This window comes from Pongo abelii, chromosome 13 (assembly GCF_028885655.2).
Source record: "Pongo abelii isolate AG06213 chromosome 13, NHGRI_mPonAbe1-v2.0_pri, whole genome shotgun sequence".
Lineage (NCBI taxonomy): Eukaryota > Metazoa > Chordata > Mammalia > Primates > Hominidae > Pongo > Pongo abelii.
In genome coordinates this window covers 18675616-18688318 of record NC_071998.2, presented here as the reverse complement: position 1 = coordinate 18688318, position 12703 = coordinate 18675616, and the positions used below count along the sequence as shown (strand labels likewise).

The window sequence follows — 12703 nt, the reverse complement described above, 5'->3', positions numbered from 1 at the left end:
TGAAGAGTAGAATAGTAACCAGGGACGTTATAGGATATGCATTTGTGTTTATAAAATTCCACTTGACTCACTTCTTCTTATAATATCAGTAGTAAAAGACCCAAAGAAGGACATAGACCATTGTGGTTTCCCTAATTGCTCACAATTTATTTCAACTGATTATAACCATATTGGAACTGGAAAGGATCTTAAAGAGCATCTAATATAACCCTTATATTTTTCTTTTTCTTTTTTATTAGAGATAGGATCTCCCTCTGTTGCCCAGCTTGGAGTGCAGTGGCACCTTCATAGTTTACTGCAGCCTCGACCTCCTGGGCTCAAGTGAATTGGACCTGAGTAGATTAATTATAACAGTGGCTAAATGTGGAAAGGGGTTCAGAGGTGTGGTTGAGTCAGAACACACTGGAGGCTGTCTCATTGGCCCAGAAGGAGGGTAACTGTAACACACTCATCTCTGTTCCACTCCTGTTGCTCAAATAAATATCCAACTTTGAAAATTAAGCTAATTTAATTTAATGATTTTGATTGGAATTAACAGTACAGATGTTCCTCAATTTATGATGAAGTTGCATCCGGATGAACTTATTATAAATTAAAAATGCATTTTAATACATGTGACCTACTGAACCTAGCTCAACCTGGCCTAACTTAAATGTGCTCAGAACACTTAAATCAGCCTACAGTTGGGCAAAATCATCTAACACAATGCCTATTTTATAATAAAAGTGTTGAATATCTCATGTCATTTATTAACTACTGTACTGAGAGTAAAACAAAATAATAATAATTGTTGTGGCCAGGCGTGGTGGCTCACGCCTGTAATCCCAGCACTTTGGGAGGCTGAGGCAGGCAGATTACGAGGTCAGGAGATCGAGACCATCCTGGCTAACATGGTAAAACCCTATCTCTACTAAAAATACAAAAAATTAGCCAGGCGTGGTGGCACGTGCCTGTAGTCCCAGCTACCAGGGAGGCCGAGGCAGAAGAATCGCTTGAACCCGGGAGGTGGAGGTTGCAGTGAGCCGAGATCGTGCCACTGTACTCCATCCTGGGTGACAGAGCAAGCCTCTGTCTCAAAATAATAATAATAATAAAATAATAGTTGTATGGGTACTTGAAATAGGGATGCATATGGTTTCACATAGTGAAATCGCAATATTGTAAGTAGAACCATTGTAAACGGGGATTGTCTGCACTTAAAATTTACTCAATATAGCATATGAAATCCCCAGCATCTGGTGTACCCATTCCTATATGTCCCAGAAGAAAAAAGAAAATAAGATCCACTGTGTTCTGTTGTCAGGAGCATACGTATTAAGGTTATCTCTTTTAGAGAACTGACCCTTTCGTTTGTCTGAGAAAATCTTTATTTCTTCACTTCTCAAGAAGAAGGTTTTGTTTTGTTTTGTTTCTCTCTTTCACACTTTAAATATCTCACTCCATTCTTGCTGGCATGATTTCTGAAGAGAAGTCACTATAATACTTATCTCCTATGTAGGTAAGGTGCTTTCTTCCTCTGACTATTTTTAAGAATTTACTTTTACCTGGCCCGGGCACGCTGGCTCATGCCTGTAATCCCAGCACTTTGGGAGGCTGAGGTGGGTGGATCACCTGAGTTCGGGAGTTCAAGACCAGCTTGACCAACATGGAGAAACCCTGTCTCTACTAAAAATACAAAAATTAGCCAGGCATGGTGTCACATGCCCATAATCCCAGCTACTCAGGAGGCTGAGGCAGGAGAATCACCTCAACCCAGTAGGCGCAGTTGTGGTGAGCTAAGATTGTACCACTGCACTCCAGCCTGGGCAACGAGAGTAAAACTCCATCTCAAAAAAAAGAGTTTACTTTTATCTTTGAATTCTATAGTTTGAAAATATATGCCTGGTAGAGTTTTGGGGGCATTTCTCCTTCTTTAATGTTCTCTAAACTTCCTGGATTTGTGGTTTGGTGTCTGATACTAATTTGTGGGAGTTCTCAGTCATTATTTCTTCAAATATGCTTCTGTTCCTTTCTTTCTTTCTTCTCCTAGAATTCTCTTTACACGTATGTTACACCTTTTGTAGTTGTGCCACTGTACTCAGATATTATGTTCTGGGTTTTCTTTTTGCAGGGGGTGGGGTTCAGTCTTTTTTTCTCTTTGCTTTTCAGTTTTGGAAGTTTCTATTGAGGTATCTCTAAGCTTAGGGATTCTTTCCAAAGCTGTGCCTGGTCTACTAATAAGCCCATCAAAGGCATTCTTCATTTCTGTTACGCTGTTTTTGATCTCTAGCACTCCTTTTTGCTTCTTAGAATTTCCATCTTGCTGCTTACATTGTTCATCTGGTCTTGCATGCTATCTACTTTATCCATTACAGCTTTTTCCATCTTAATTATAGTTGTTTAAAGTCCTGGTCTAATAATTCCAATGTCCCTGCCATATCTGACTCTGGTTTTTGTTTGTTTTGTTTTTTGGGTTTTTTTGAGACAAAGTCTCACTCTGTCACCCAGGCTGGAGTTCATGGCGCGATCTCAGCTCACTGCAAGCTCCGCCTCCCGGATTCGTGCCATTCTTCTGCCTCAGCCTCCCAAGTAGCGGGGACTACAGGCACCCGCCACCACGTCTGGCTAATTTTTTTTGTATTTTTAGTACAGACAGAGTTTCACCGTGTTAGCCAGGATGGTCTCGATCTCCTGACTTCGTGATCTGCCCGACTCGGCCTCCCACAGTGCTGGGATTACAGGCGTGAGCCACCGTGCCCGGCCCTGAGTCTGTTTTTAATGCTTGCTCTGTCTCTTCAAAGTGTGTTTTTTGCCTTGAAATTTTTTCTTTTTCTTTTTTTGGAGACAAGGTCTTTCTCTGTTGCCCAGGCTAGAGTGCAGTGGTGTGACCGTGGCTCACTGCAGTCTCCAAATCCCAGGCTCAAGCGATCCTCCCACCTCAGCCTCCCAAGTAGCTGGGACTACAGATACACACCACCATGCCTGTCTTTTTTTTTTTTTTGGAGAGGTGGGGGTCTCACTGTGTTGCCCAGACTGGTCTCAAACTGGTCTCAGGCTATCTTCCCTCCTCAGCTTCTCAAAGTGATAGGATTATAGGTCCAGCTGAAATTTTTTCTTGATAACCAGATGTGATGTACCAGGTAAAAGTAACTGTAACTGCTGTAAAGAAGCCTGCAGTACTATAAGTAACATGTGTGGGAAGGGGAAAGGTTCTGTAGTCCTGTGATTAGGTCTGAGTCCTTTAGGGAGCCTGTGCCTCTGGGCTGTGACTTTCACAAAAGCTTCTCAGCCCTCTCTCCCATCACCGCCCTTACATGGGACAGGATGGCCAGAGGTGGGTAACTTCCTTCCTCCAGGCAGGTTAGGCTCTGGAAACAAAACAAAACACCAGTAGCTTAGGTGAAATATTTGCTCTTGAGGAAAGACCTTGTTAAGAATAGAAAGCTCTGGTGTACTTCAAGACGGTTCCTTTTCACCTTCCCTTTCTGGAAGCATGAGGAGATTTTTCTCCAACATTCACTGTGAGAACCTGGTCAAGCTAGGTGTAAAACTCACAGAAGTGTGGGGACCCTTCTCTGTCTGGGTCTTCCTGGAGTTTTTAACTCTCAGATGTGCCCACATCGAACATCCAACAATTCGTCAATTAAGTTTAGGTTTTCCGACCTTGACAACGGTTTCCTCAAAGGTTAGTGCTTGTGGAAGAAAACTGTCATTCTATATATAAGCCTGCCTGTCTCTCCAATTTTGGGGGGCAGTGGTTTGTTCTGTGACCTCACTTCTCTGCTGGATCTAAAAAAATTGGTTGATTTTTCAGTTTGCCTGGCTTTTTACTTGTTCTTAAGACAGAGTGCCGACTTCCAATCTCTGAAGCAACTGCTTTTTCAAGGTTATTACCATATATACATTTCAAGCTATTACACTAGTTTGAAATTGCACATTTTATAATCATTATTGCTTGATTTGTACAACTAGAGAATTTATTACTGGCTATAGAGCAATGCGGCATCTAAAGAGAAGGTGACCTTTTCTAGGGGAGAAAAGAGACCAGAGTTTAGTGATTCCCCTATCATTAGCTAGATTTTGTCAGTAGATACTTCCCTAACCAACTTTTCTGAGCCTTGGTTTCCTCATCTTAAAATGATGACAACCAAGGTCCTTCCTGGTTGTGACTTTGCTTGAGTCTTTTGATATCCACCAAGACCATTTTTACGGGATTTCTCACTTTGCTTTGATTGTTTGCGTCAGGGGATTTTGGAGGTAATTGGTATCTTATGGCAGAATGCCTGTGTTTCTTTATCTTCAGCACATTGCTGAGCAGGTGGCTCTGAATCTTCTGAACGTCCCCTGTAAAGTTTTACTATTTTTTGGCAATCTTTGCTAAGGCACTTTAAATGCCCATGTGATTTCAGTTATTTGTTTCTTTTTCCTTGATGCTTGCTGACCCATTTGGTTATTGTCCAAATTTATGAAACTTTTGACCTTTTGTCAGCACAAAAAATGAGAACAGTTTATTCCAGATTTCCACTTTCCGGAGAGTTGGAAGAGCTAGGTGACAACAAGTTTCTATAAAAATGTAACTATTTAAAGGGCATTCTAGTGCAATCTTCTATACTCAATCTGTTCATTTCTTTTTTCCTTTTTTTTTTTTTTTTTTTGAGATGCAGTCTTGCTCTGTCGCCAGGCTGGAGTGCAATGGCGCAATCTTGGTTCATTGCAACCTCCGCCTCCCTGGTTCAAGGGATTCTCCTGCCTCAGCCTCCCAAGTAGCTGGGACTACAGGCGCGGGCGCCACCACGCCCAGCTAATTTTTGTATTTTTAGTAGAGATGGGGTTTCACCATGTTGGCCAGGATGGTCTCGATTTCTCGATCTCGTGATCTGCCCGCCTTGGCCTCCCAAAGTGCTGAGATTACAGGCGTGAGCCACCATGCCCAGCCCAAGCTGTGTTCATTTCTAGTATCTAAAGCACGAGAAATAATCAAGTTTCTTTGGTTATGAAAAAATTATATGCCATAAAAATCACTAAATTATTTAAAATGCACATAGAACATTATCTATATATGTTATTTCTTAGCACTTTTAAAGACCTCTTTTTTTTCTAAATATAGAAAGCATGTAAATCACCGAATCAGAGGTTTGTATTTTATCATGATGCACATGAACAGATGTATTATGAGGAGTGTAGGAGCTAGAGAGATGCCTTGGCAGAGCATTAAATCTTGCCTATAATCCAACCCAGGCAAACAAGAAATACAAGAAAATTTTGTTGACAACAAAATTAATAAATACACATTTAATGCTTCTACTTAGCAAGTACACACTATCAAACTGCATGTTTTAATAATGCTGCCAACTAGGTAAATTTCTCCTTGGTCTATTCTGATAGATGCATCTAACGATTATCAACATACCTGTCATATTGCAGTACACAAGAAATGGTCCCAGGGGGCCACTTCCATCTGCATCAATATAGTAAAGCCCGGACGGGTTCCCTCGGTGCTTGTGGGCTTCACAAGACTGCTCGTAGAGAGCTGTAGGAGAACACCAGCCATAAGAACCAGAAAAAATATCTCCAGATGTTGAGTCAGTGTCCAAAGGTTTGCATTTCTGAATTACAGACATGTGATACATATGACCCAACATCATTTTTATAGTGTATGACAGTATATTTGATGAGATGCAAGAAAAATGACATTTAAAAAATTAAATCTATTTTTATTAACAAAGGAGAAAAAAATTACCTAGTCAAAATACATTCAAATGTTGGATGTTGTTAGATGCTGAATAAATATTCGGTCACAGTGTATTTCTATTTTGAGGAAGAAGGAAAGATTGTGTTGGTGTTCAAACATGAAGATGTGCTTACAGTGGGAATGCGATACTATCTTCAATAGACAATCTTTTGGCAATGTCTAGAGACTGTACTTTCTCTACATAAATGTTTTCTTTTGCTTTTAGGCAAGAAAGCATGCAAACTCTGAAGCACAGTGTAAAAGACTTGAAGAGATATGAGAGGAAAACTTTGTGAATCTGAATTCTGCGTGCTATTGAAGCATGGTTCTTTTCAAACTCATGGCAACTATACCTCAGAATTAAACCCTATAATTAAGGAAGAAACCCTCATTCTCCCTGTAATAACTGAATACCTGAGCACATTAAACTGCCTAAATAATCTGGTATTTTCCAATAAGCATTCTGTAAAGTTTTTCTTAAGCTATGCAGCAGTTATACCCTTTGCTTCCTTTAAAACAATATGAATGAGCATTTTAAAGAGATAAATAGAATTTATAAGCTATCAACTTCTCTTCATTAAAAAATAATTAAAGCTGATTTAAAAAAGAAACTTCCCTAAGTATTTTGCAAGTGACAATTCAAGACAGCTGAAATTCAAAACAGGAGAGAAACTTTCTTGAAAGATATCCCTATATAATGTAAATTTACTCTAGCGTAATTGAGTATTTTCATTTGTGCAAGTAAATGTTTTACCAAGTACAAGGTATGGAATTAATATCTGCAGGAGATGGACATTGCTAATCTTTATTTTTTTGCCACTTATGGCATATTGATTTAAATAGATACATATATTTATATATGTCTGGTAGGATTCACTCAAATTAATAACAATAAAATATAGGGCACAGACTAGGTTTGGAATGGAGACAAATATTGAGGAGAGTGACTAGAACTTGTGCTTTATGTGAATTGTTTGGCTTTTTAAATGATAATGTATACATGTATTAATGTATAGTATATATTAATTGAATACAATTGATTTTAATTGTATAATTATAAACAATGAGTTATATACAATGAATAATTATATACAATTAATTAGTTGCACGTAATTGATATATGTTATACAATTAGAAATACAAGATAACCTATTCAACTAGGTGTGGCAGTCTAGTCTCACAGTCAATGACTGTGGGCTTGGCAAATTTCTACCTATGGCCGTCAATTATTAGATGAGACTGACACTTGAAATACTTTTTCAATCTCCTGATATTTTCCCTCAGAAGTTTTTGGAGTTATATTTTGATTGCAGTGAATAACCATGGTCTAATATAACTCACAGATTAATTGCAACATTAAATGCAATCAGATGATGCTGAGTGTGGTGGTGGATACAAATTTGTCAGGTAACACACAAGATTAGGCTTCTGCTTTTAGGTAAGATACTACGCCTGGAGGATGAAAGATACACAGAAGTAAAAGATGTGGACCCTGCACCAACTCTATGACCTTATCAAGACATTCAGCCTCTGGTGTGAGAGGCCACTCAAATCCTAGAAAATGTGTCACGGCGGCCGGGTGCAGTGGCTCATGCCTGTAATCCCAGCACTTTGGGAGTCCAAAGCGGGTGGATCACAAGGTCAGGAGATCGAGACCATCCCGGCTAACAGGGCAAAACCCCGTCCCTACTAAAAATACAAAAAATTAGCCAGGCGTGGTGGCGGGCTCCTGTAGTCCCAGCTACTCAGGAGGCTGAGTCAGGAGAATGGTGTGAACCCGGGAGGCGGAACTTGCAGTGAGCCGAGATCATGCCACTGGGGTCTAGCCTGGGCAACAGAGCAAGACTCCGTCTCAAAAAAAACAACAAAAAAGAAAATGTGTCACGGCTTTATAAACAGGGACCCTTCTAGTACAAATATCGTACTTCATGCTTCAATCTGTGAGAGTCAGTCCTGGACTGTCTCCTCTTTTGCCCAGATCCTTTACAGAACCTCAGGGCTGGGAGCGCAGAATTCTCATTGCATGTATGAAGTGTGGTTTTAACCCTCCACGCCCTGCCTTTCTCCTATGGTTTTTGTGAAAATCCAATGTCTCACGGAAGAGTTCTTAAAAGTTTCAAGTGGGACCTCAGGATGAGCAAGTGGAACTGAGGACTTTGCATCTGGCTCTGTTTCCTTGAAGACCCAGGGATGGGCCAAATATTCCTGAGGAGAAGTTGCTCAGAAACCTCAGTAGAGATATACAGATAGAAAACTTTAAAAGTTAAAAACAAATAGGAAAAAAAAGGCTTTTCAGATTCTGTGATGTTCTAATTATAACAAGTTAGAGGTCAATAAAATGGCATGGCCTTTGAAATTCACAGAGGGTGATTCTTCAGAAAAGACAGATGATTTTTAATATGGCAGAGGCAGTTGAGAAGTGTTAGAATATGCCATCCCTTAGACACTGTTCTTACACTGAAATGTCTACCAGAAGCATGAGGAAGGTTGGTTACAAGAGACTCGGGGCCCCATCTCCAGCGATTCTGATTTAGTAGGTTTGGGTAAGGCCTGAGAGTCTTTACTTGCAACAGGTTCCCAGGGGCTGTGGGTGCTGCTGGTGCATGGACCACCAATCAGGCATCCTGGAGCTAAGGCTGTGGAGCCAACCTCCTTAGCTCAAGCTCCTCATCTGCCCACAAACTAGCTGGGGGCCAAGTTACTTAACCTCTTTCTGTCCTCAACTCTGCAATGAAGACAATAAGAGTACTTTCTTCCTGGAGCTGCTTTAGGGTTAAATGAGTTAATATATGCAAAGTAATAGCAGAGGGCTGGCATAAGTACTCAATACATTAATACTTTTACAATTATTCACTTTACAATCATCATCACCACCACCAAAGAAAATCACAGTCATTGTAAGAGACCTTAAAGGTCCTCTAGTTTCTAGCTGATATCCCATTACCTCTTCAAAAATTTTACCATGTACAAACCCATGATTGCATCATCCCAGTGATTGTTAAAAAATCTTTAAATACCTTAAATGTAACATTGACAGCCTGGCAAGGGGTTGTTTTTCCACCTTTCTTTGAGAAGATTCTCAGAATTAAAAGTATGGTCCAACTCAAGTAATGGAACAAGCTGTTACATCATGCATTTTTAATTTAATTTAGTTTCTACCTTTTACTATATCTGATTCTCCTAGACTTATTTCCCCATTGCTTGCCAGCTTCTTTTTCTCAATCCTATGCGTACCACGTACTTCTGTGCACTGTCTCAACACCCTTGTATTAAATAAGGTGGATTAAAAGTAAACTAGAAATTGAGTGCTGAAACATCTCTTCTGATGTGTTTGCATGATTGCAAATATGCAGATACATATAAACAACTAATCAAAATGAAATGACAAAGAGATGCTGACACAAATGAGAGGGAGGCGTGAGGCTTACAGGAATGGCAGGTCTCGCCCGTATAGCCTGTGCCCAGACAGTCACAGGAGAAGGTGTCCCACGACTGGGAACACTCGCCCCCATGCTCACAGTAGCTGGGCAAGCACCTAAAAGAAAACAGATACAACTGCTGTTTCCCTTTTTCAATCATCAAAAAATAAGTGTCTTACCAAAAACAGGTTAACCAAAAACAGGTTAATGTGAAAGAGCAGCATACGCAAGATAACCCCACATGACGTGATTTACTGGGTCTGCCATCCAGGTTCTCTAATTATATTGACAAACTTTAGATAAATATATCCATTAGCATGCAGCTGATTATTAGGTTTCTGTGACAGCTGAATTTTCAACACATTTCTTTTTTTCTTTGTCCCAAGTGATACAATAACTTGACATGTGGCTAGCAAAACCAATTACATACATAAAACTATGAAATATGGCATGATCTATTACTATATTGTGGTCATTTTTAAAAGAAAGAAGGGGAAACAGGGAGGAAGATACAGAGGGGAGGAGAAAGAAACAGGAACAGCTTCAGTCACATAGTGACAGAGGTTCAGAAATTTTGAAGAACATTTAATTTAGGTCATCTTGTCGCCTTTTAGATTTGCAATAAGCAGTTTTAAGCAATCTTAACACTGGTAATATGTAAATCTGACCCAAAGCAATCCACAAATTCAATACAATTCTTATTAAAATCCCAATGCCTTTTTTTGCAGAAAACAAAAATCCATCCTAAAATTCACAGGGAACCTCAAGGGACCCTGAACTAGCCGAAACAATCTTGAAAAAGAACAGTTGGAGGTCTCACACTTTCAGAATTCTCTGGAATCTGCTGCCACCCACTATAATATTGGGGGCCTAGCATGCCTGCCTCTCAGGATTGTTAGGGGAACAGGGAGCAGGGTACACTATGGAAACTGACCAGCACCTGACACAGAGTGTCACCAAGAGGTAGCGTGACCTTCTGGAGGCCTGGCCTGAATGCCATGACCCACCTCTGCCTCGAGCAGGGTTGGATCTCAGCTTCTGCCCACTGTCGCCCACTGCTGAGCACACAGCTAAGGACCTGGTAAAGAGTGAAGATTCTAAAGGACACTGACCTTCCAGGCCGTGAGGGACACCACAGTCCATGCTGGAGCGACAGAGGCGGGGAGCGCCCAAGTGCCCCTCCCCTGGGACCCAGAGAAGTAGCAGAAGAGGGGCTGGGAGGTTGTGACAGGCCTCCTGGCTGTGGTGGGAGGATGACCAGCAGAGAACTGGGGTATGAAGTTGACAGAAAGCCCCAGGGGCCTGTATTTGGCCTCTGGAGAGATCCTCTGAGGGGAACCTGAGGGGCTGGGAAGAATCTGCAGCATTCCCCCCCCTCCCCATGCCCCCAGCCCCCTATCCTGGCTCTCCAGCACTGCACCAGCAGCTCAGGGCCAAGACTTCCATAATTACATGGTGTTCATGAGCATCTAGTCTGCATTCAGAGAAGAGTTAGGGGCCATGAGAATCACAACTTTTCAAGTATTTCAAAGGCCAAGGCATGGAAAAGCCTGTGTGAACTGATCAGAAGAGGGGTAGTTGGAGTGACAGGCAAGGTTGGCTGGGGTGGGGGCCCACGCCCATACTATTTTTAAAAGAGCAGCTGTTCCTCTTCCCCCACATCCTTCTCCCCCTCCTCCCCTTCCTTCTTAATATAATGGAGCATCTTAAGATCATACCTGACTTGAAGATTCCACAAATTTTAGAAAACATTAAAAACCACTGCTGTTTGATATCAACAGGGAGAGAATAATTTTAGTTCAAAATATTTGAAAATAAGAACTATTTAAGTGATCTAGAGACTATCAACAAGTATACACTATTTTTCTTCAACTAAACACAACATCGATTGTGAAAAATTTACTTGTAGTACAAATAATAGAGGAAGTAGCTGGCATGCAGAAGACCAACAGAGGGGAAGATGGCAGAGGTAGGGCAGGAGTGGGGTCAGCAGCCTGGTCAGTACAGCCAGGTGAGGAGGTGACGGAGGCCTCCCTGCTCAGGGAGCCCCAGCTGGAACGCAGCACAGGACCCCATTGGAAGCTCTGCCATGTGGTATGCAGGGCAAACCTTAAGAGTATAGGAGTCTGATGTAAGAGGTGATTAAGAAGTTAAAACCTATCCTGGCTAGGTGCGGTGGCTCACGCCTATAATCCCAGCACTTTGGGAGGCTGACGCGGGCGGATCACGAGGTCAGGAGATCGAGACCATCCTGGCTAACATGGTGAAACCCCGTCTTTACTAAAAATACAAAAAATTAGCCAGGTGTGGTGGCGGGCACCTGTAGTCCCAGCTACTTGGGAGGCCGAGGCACGAGAATGGCGTGAACCCGGCAGGCGGAGCTTGCAGTGAGCCGAGATCGTGCCACTGCACTCCAGCCTGGGCAACAGAGTGAGACTCTGTCTCAAAAAAACAAACAAGCAAACAAACAAACACCTATCCAAACATAAACATCCATTATTTGTGACTCTGTCATCCAAAGTGCCCACTGCTATTTTTTGCATAGCTTAAAATTTTGACTAAAAAAGATAACTTCATACCCCATATCTGTCCCTAAGTAGGATTTTTAGGTCTGGTATTTGAGTAACATATGTTTCTACTTTGTGAATTAGTGATACGGTTTGGCTGTGTCCCCACCCAAATCTCATCTTGAATTGTAGTTCTCATAATTCCCACCGTGTCATGGGAGGGAACCTGTGGGAGGTAATTGAATCATGCAGGCAGATCTTTCTCATGCTGTTCTCATGATAGTGAATAAGTCTCACGAGATCTGATGGTTTTATAAAGGGGAGTTTCCCTGCACAGGTTCTCTTGCGTGCTGCCATGTTAAGACGTGTCTTGTTTCTCCTTCACCTTCTGCTATCATTGTGAGGCCTCCCCAGCCATGTGGAACTGTGAATCCATTAAGCCTTTTTTCTTTATAAATTACCCAGTCTTGGGTATATCTTTATTAGCAGCATGAGAACAGACTAATACAATTCGATTTTTGTTTGTTTGTTTGTTAACAACAACAAAGAAAGGCTGATAGATGCTTACAGGCCTGTTTTCAGGATACTTAAAAGTGAATTTTCAGTATTTTCAGGTTTTCAAAACTTAATGTAAAGGGAACAGCAAAGGTCTTTAATTTTAACTCTGTAGAATGTCATTTTGTGTCTCCAAAGTTTTCTAATTTTATTGCTTTATAAAATTCAGGTTTTCAAAATAATCTCAGAGGAGCTAGTCTTCTAAGTTACTGACTTTGGGAATGAAATAGTAAATAGCCTTTATTTGTAGCCCTATTTGAAAATAATTTAAAAGTGCTTTCTTAAAACCCTTATCTGCAATGATTATTGTACACATCATGGCTGAAGTTTAAGTGTGGCTCACACATACATGCTTAGTTGAGCATGTTTACAAGTAACTTTGGGGTACAATTTGGAGGTCTTTTTAAAAATGTGGGATCTTAGAGACCAAGTTAGGCACCAATGTAACTCTTGGGACTTTAAGGTTAAAACAAAACAGCCTATAACAGTAAAAACAATAGTTTTGTACTCTG

At 41.1% G+C, this 12703-nt stretch overlaps 1 protein-coding gene across 1 annotated transcript in view; it reads right to left on the bottom strand.

Moving 5' to 3' along the window:
- Positions 1-12703, bottom strand: part of LOC100439741 (contactin associated protein family member 3) — a 104066-nt gene that overhangs the window by 65709 nt on the left and 25654 nt on the right. The window contains 2 exon segments of the mRNA XM_063714134.1: positions 5390-5509; positions 9139-9245. Coding sequence (XP_063570204.1) covers positions 5390-5509; positions 9139-9245 — 227 coding nt within the window.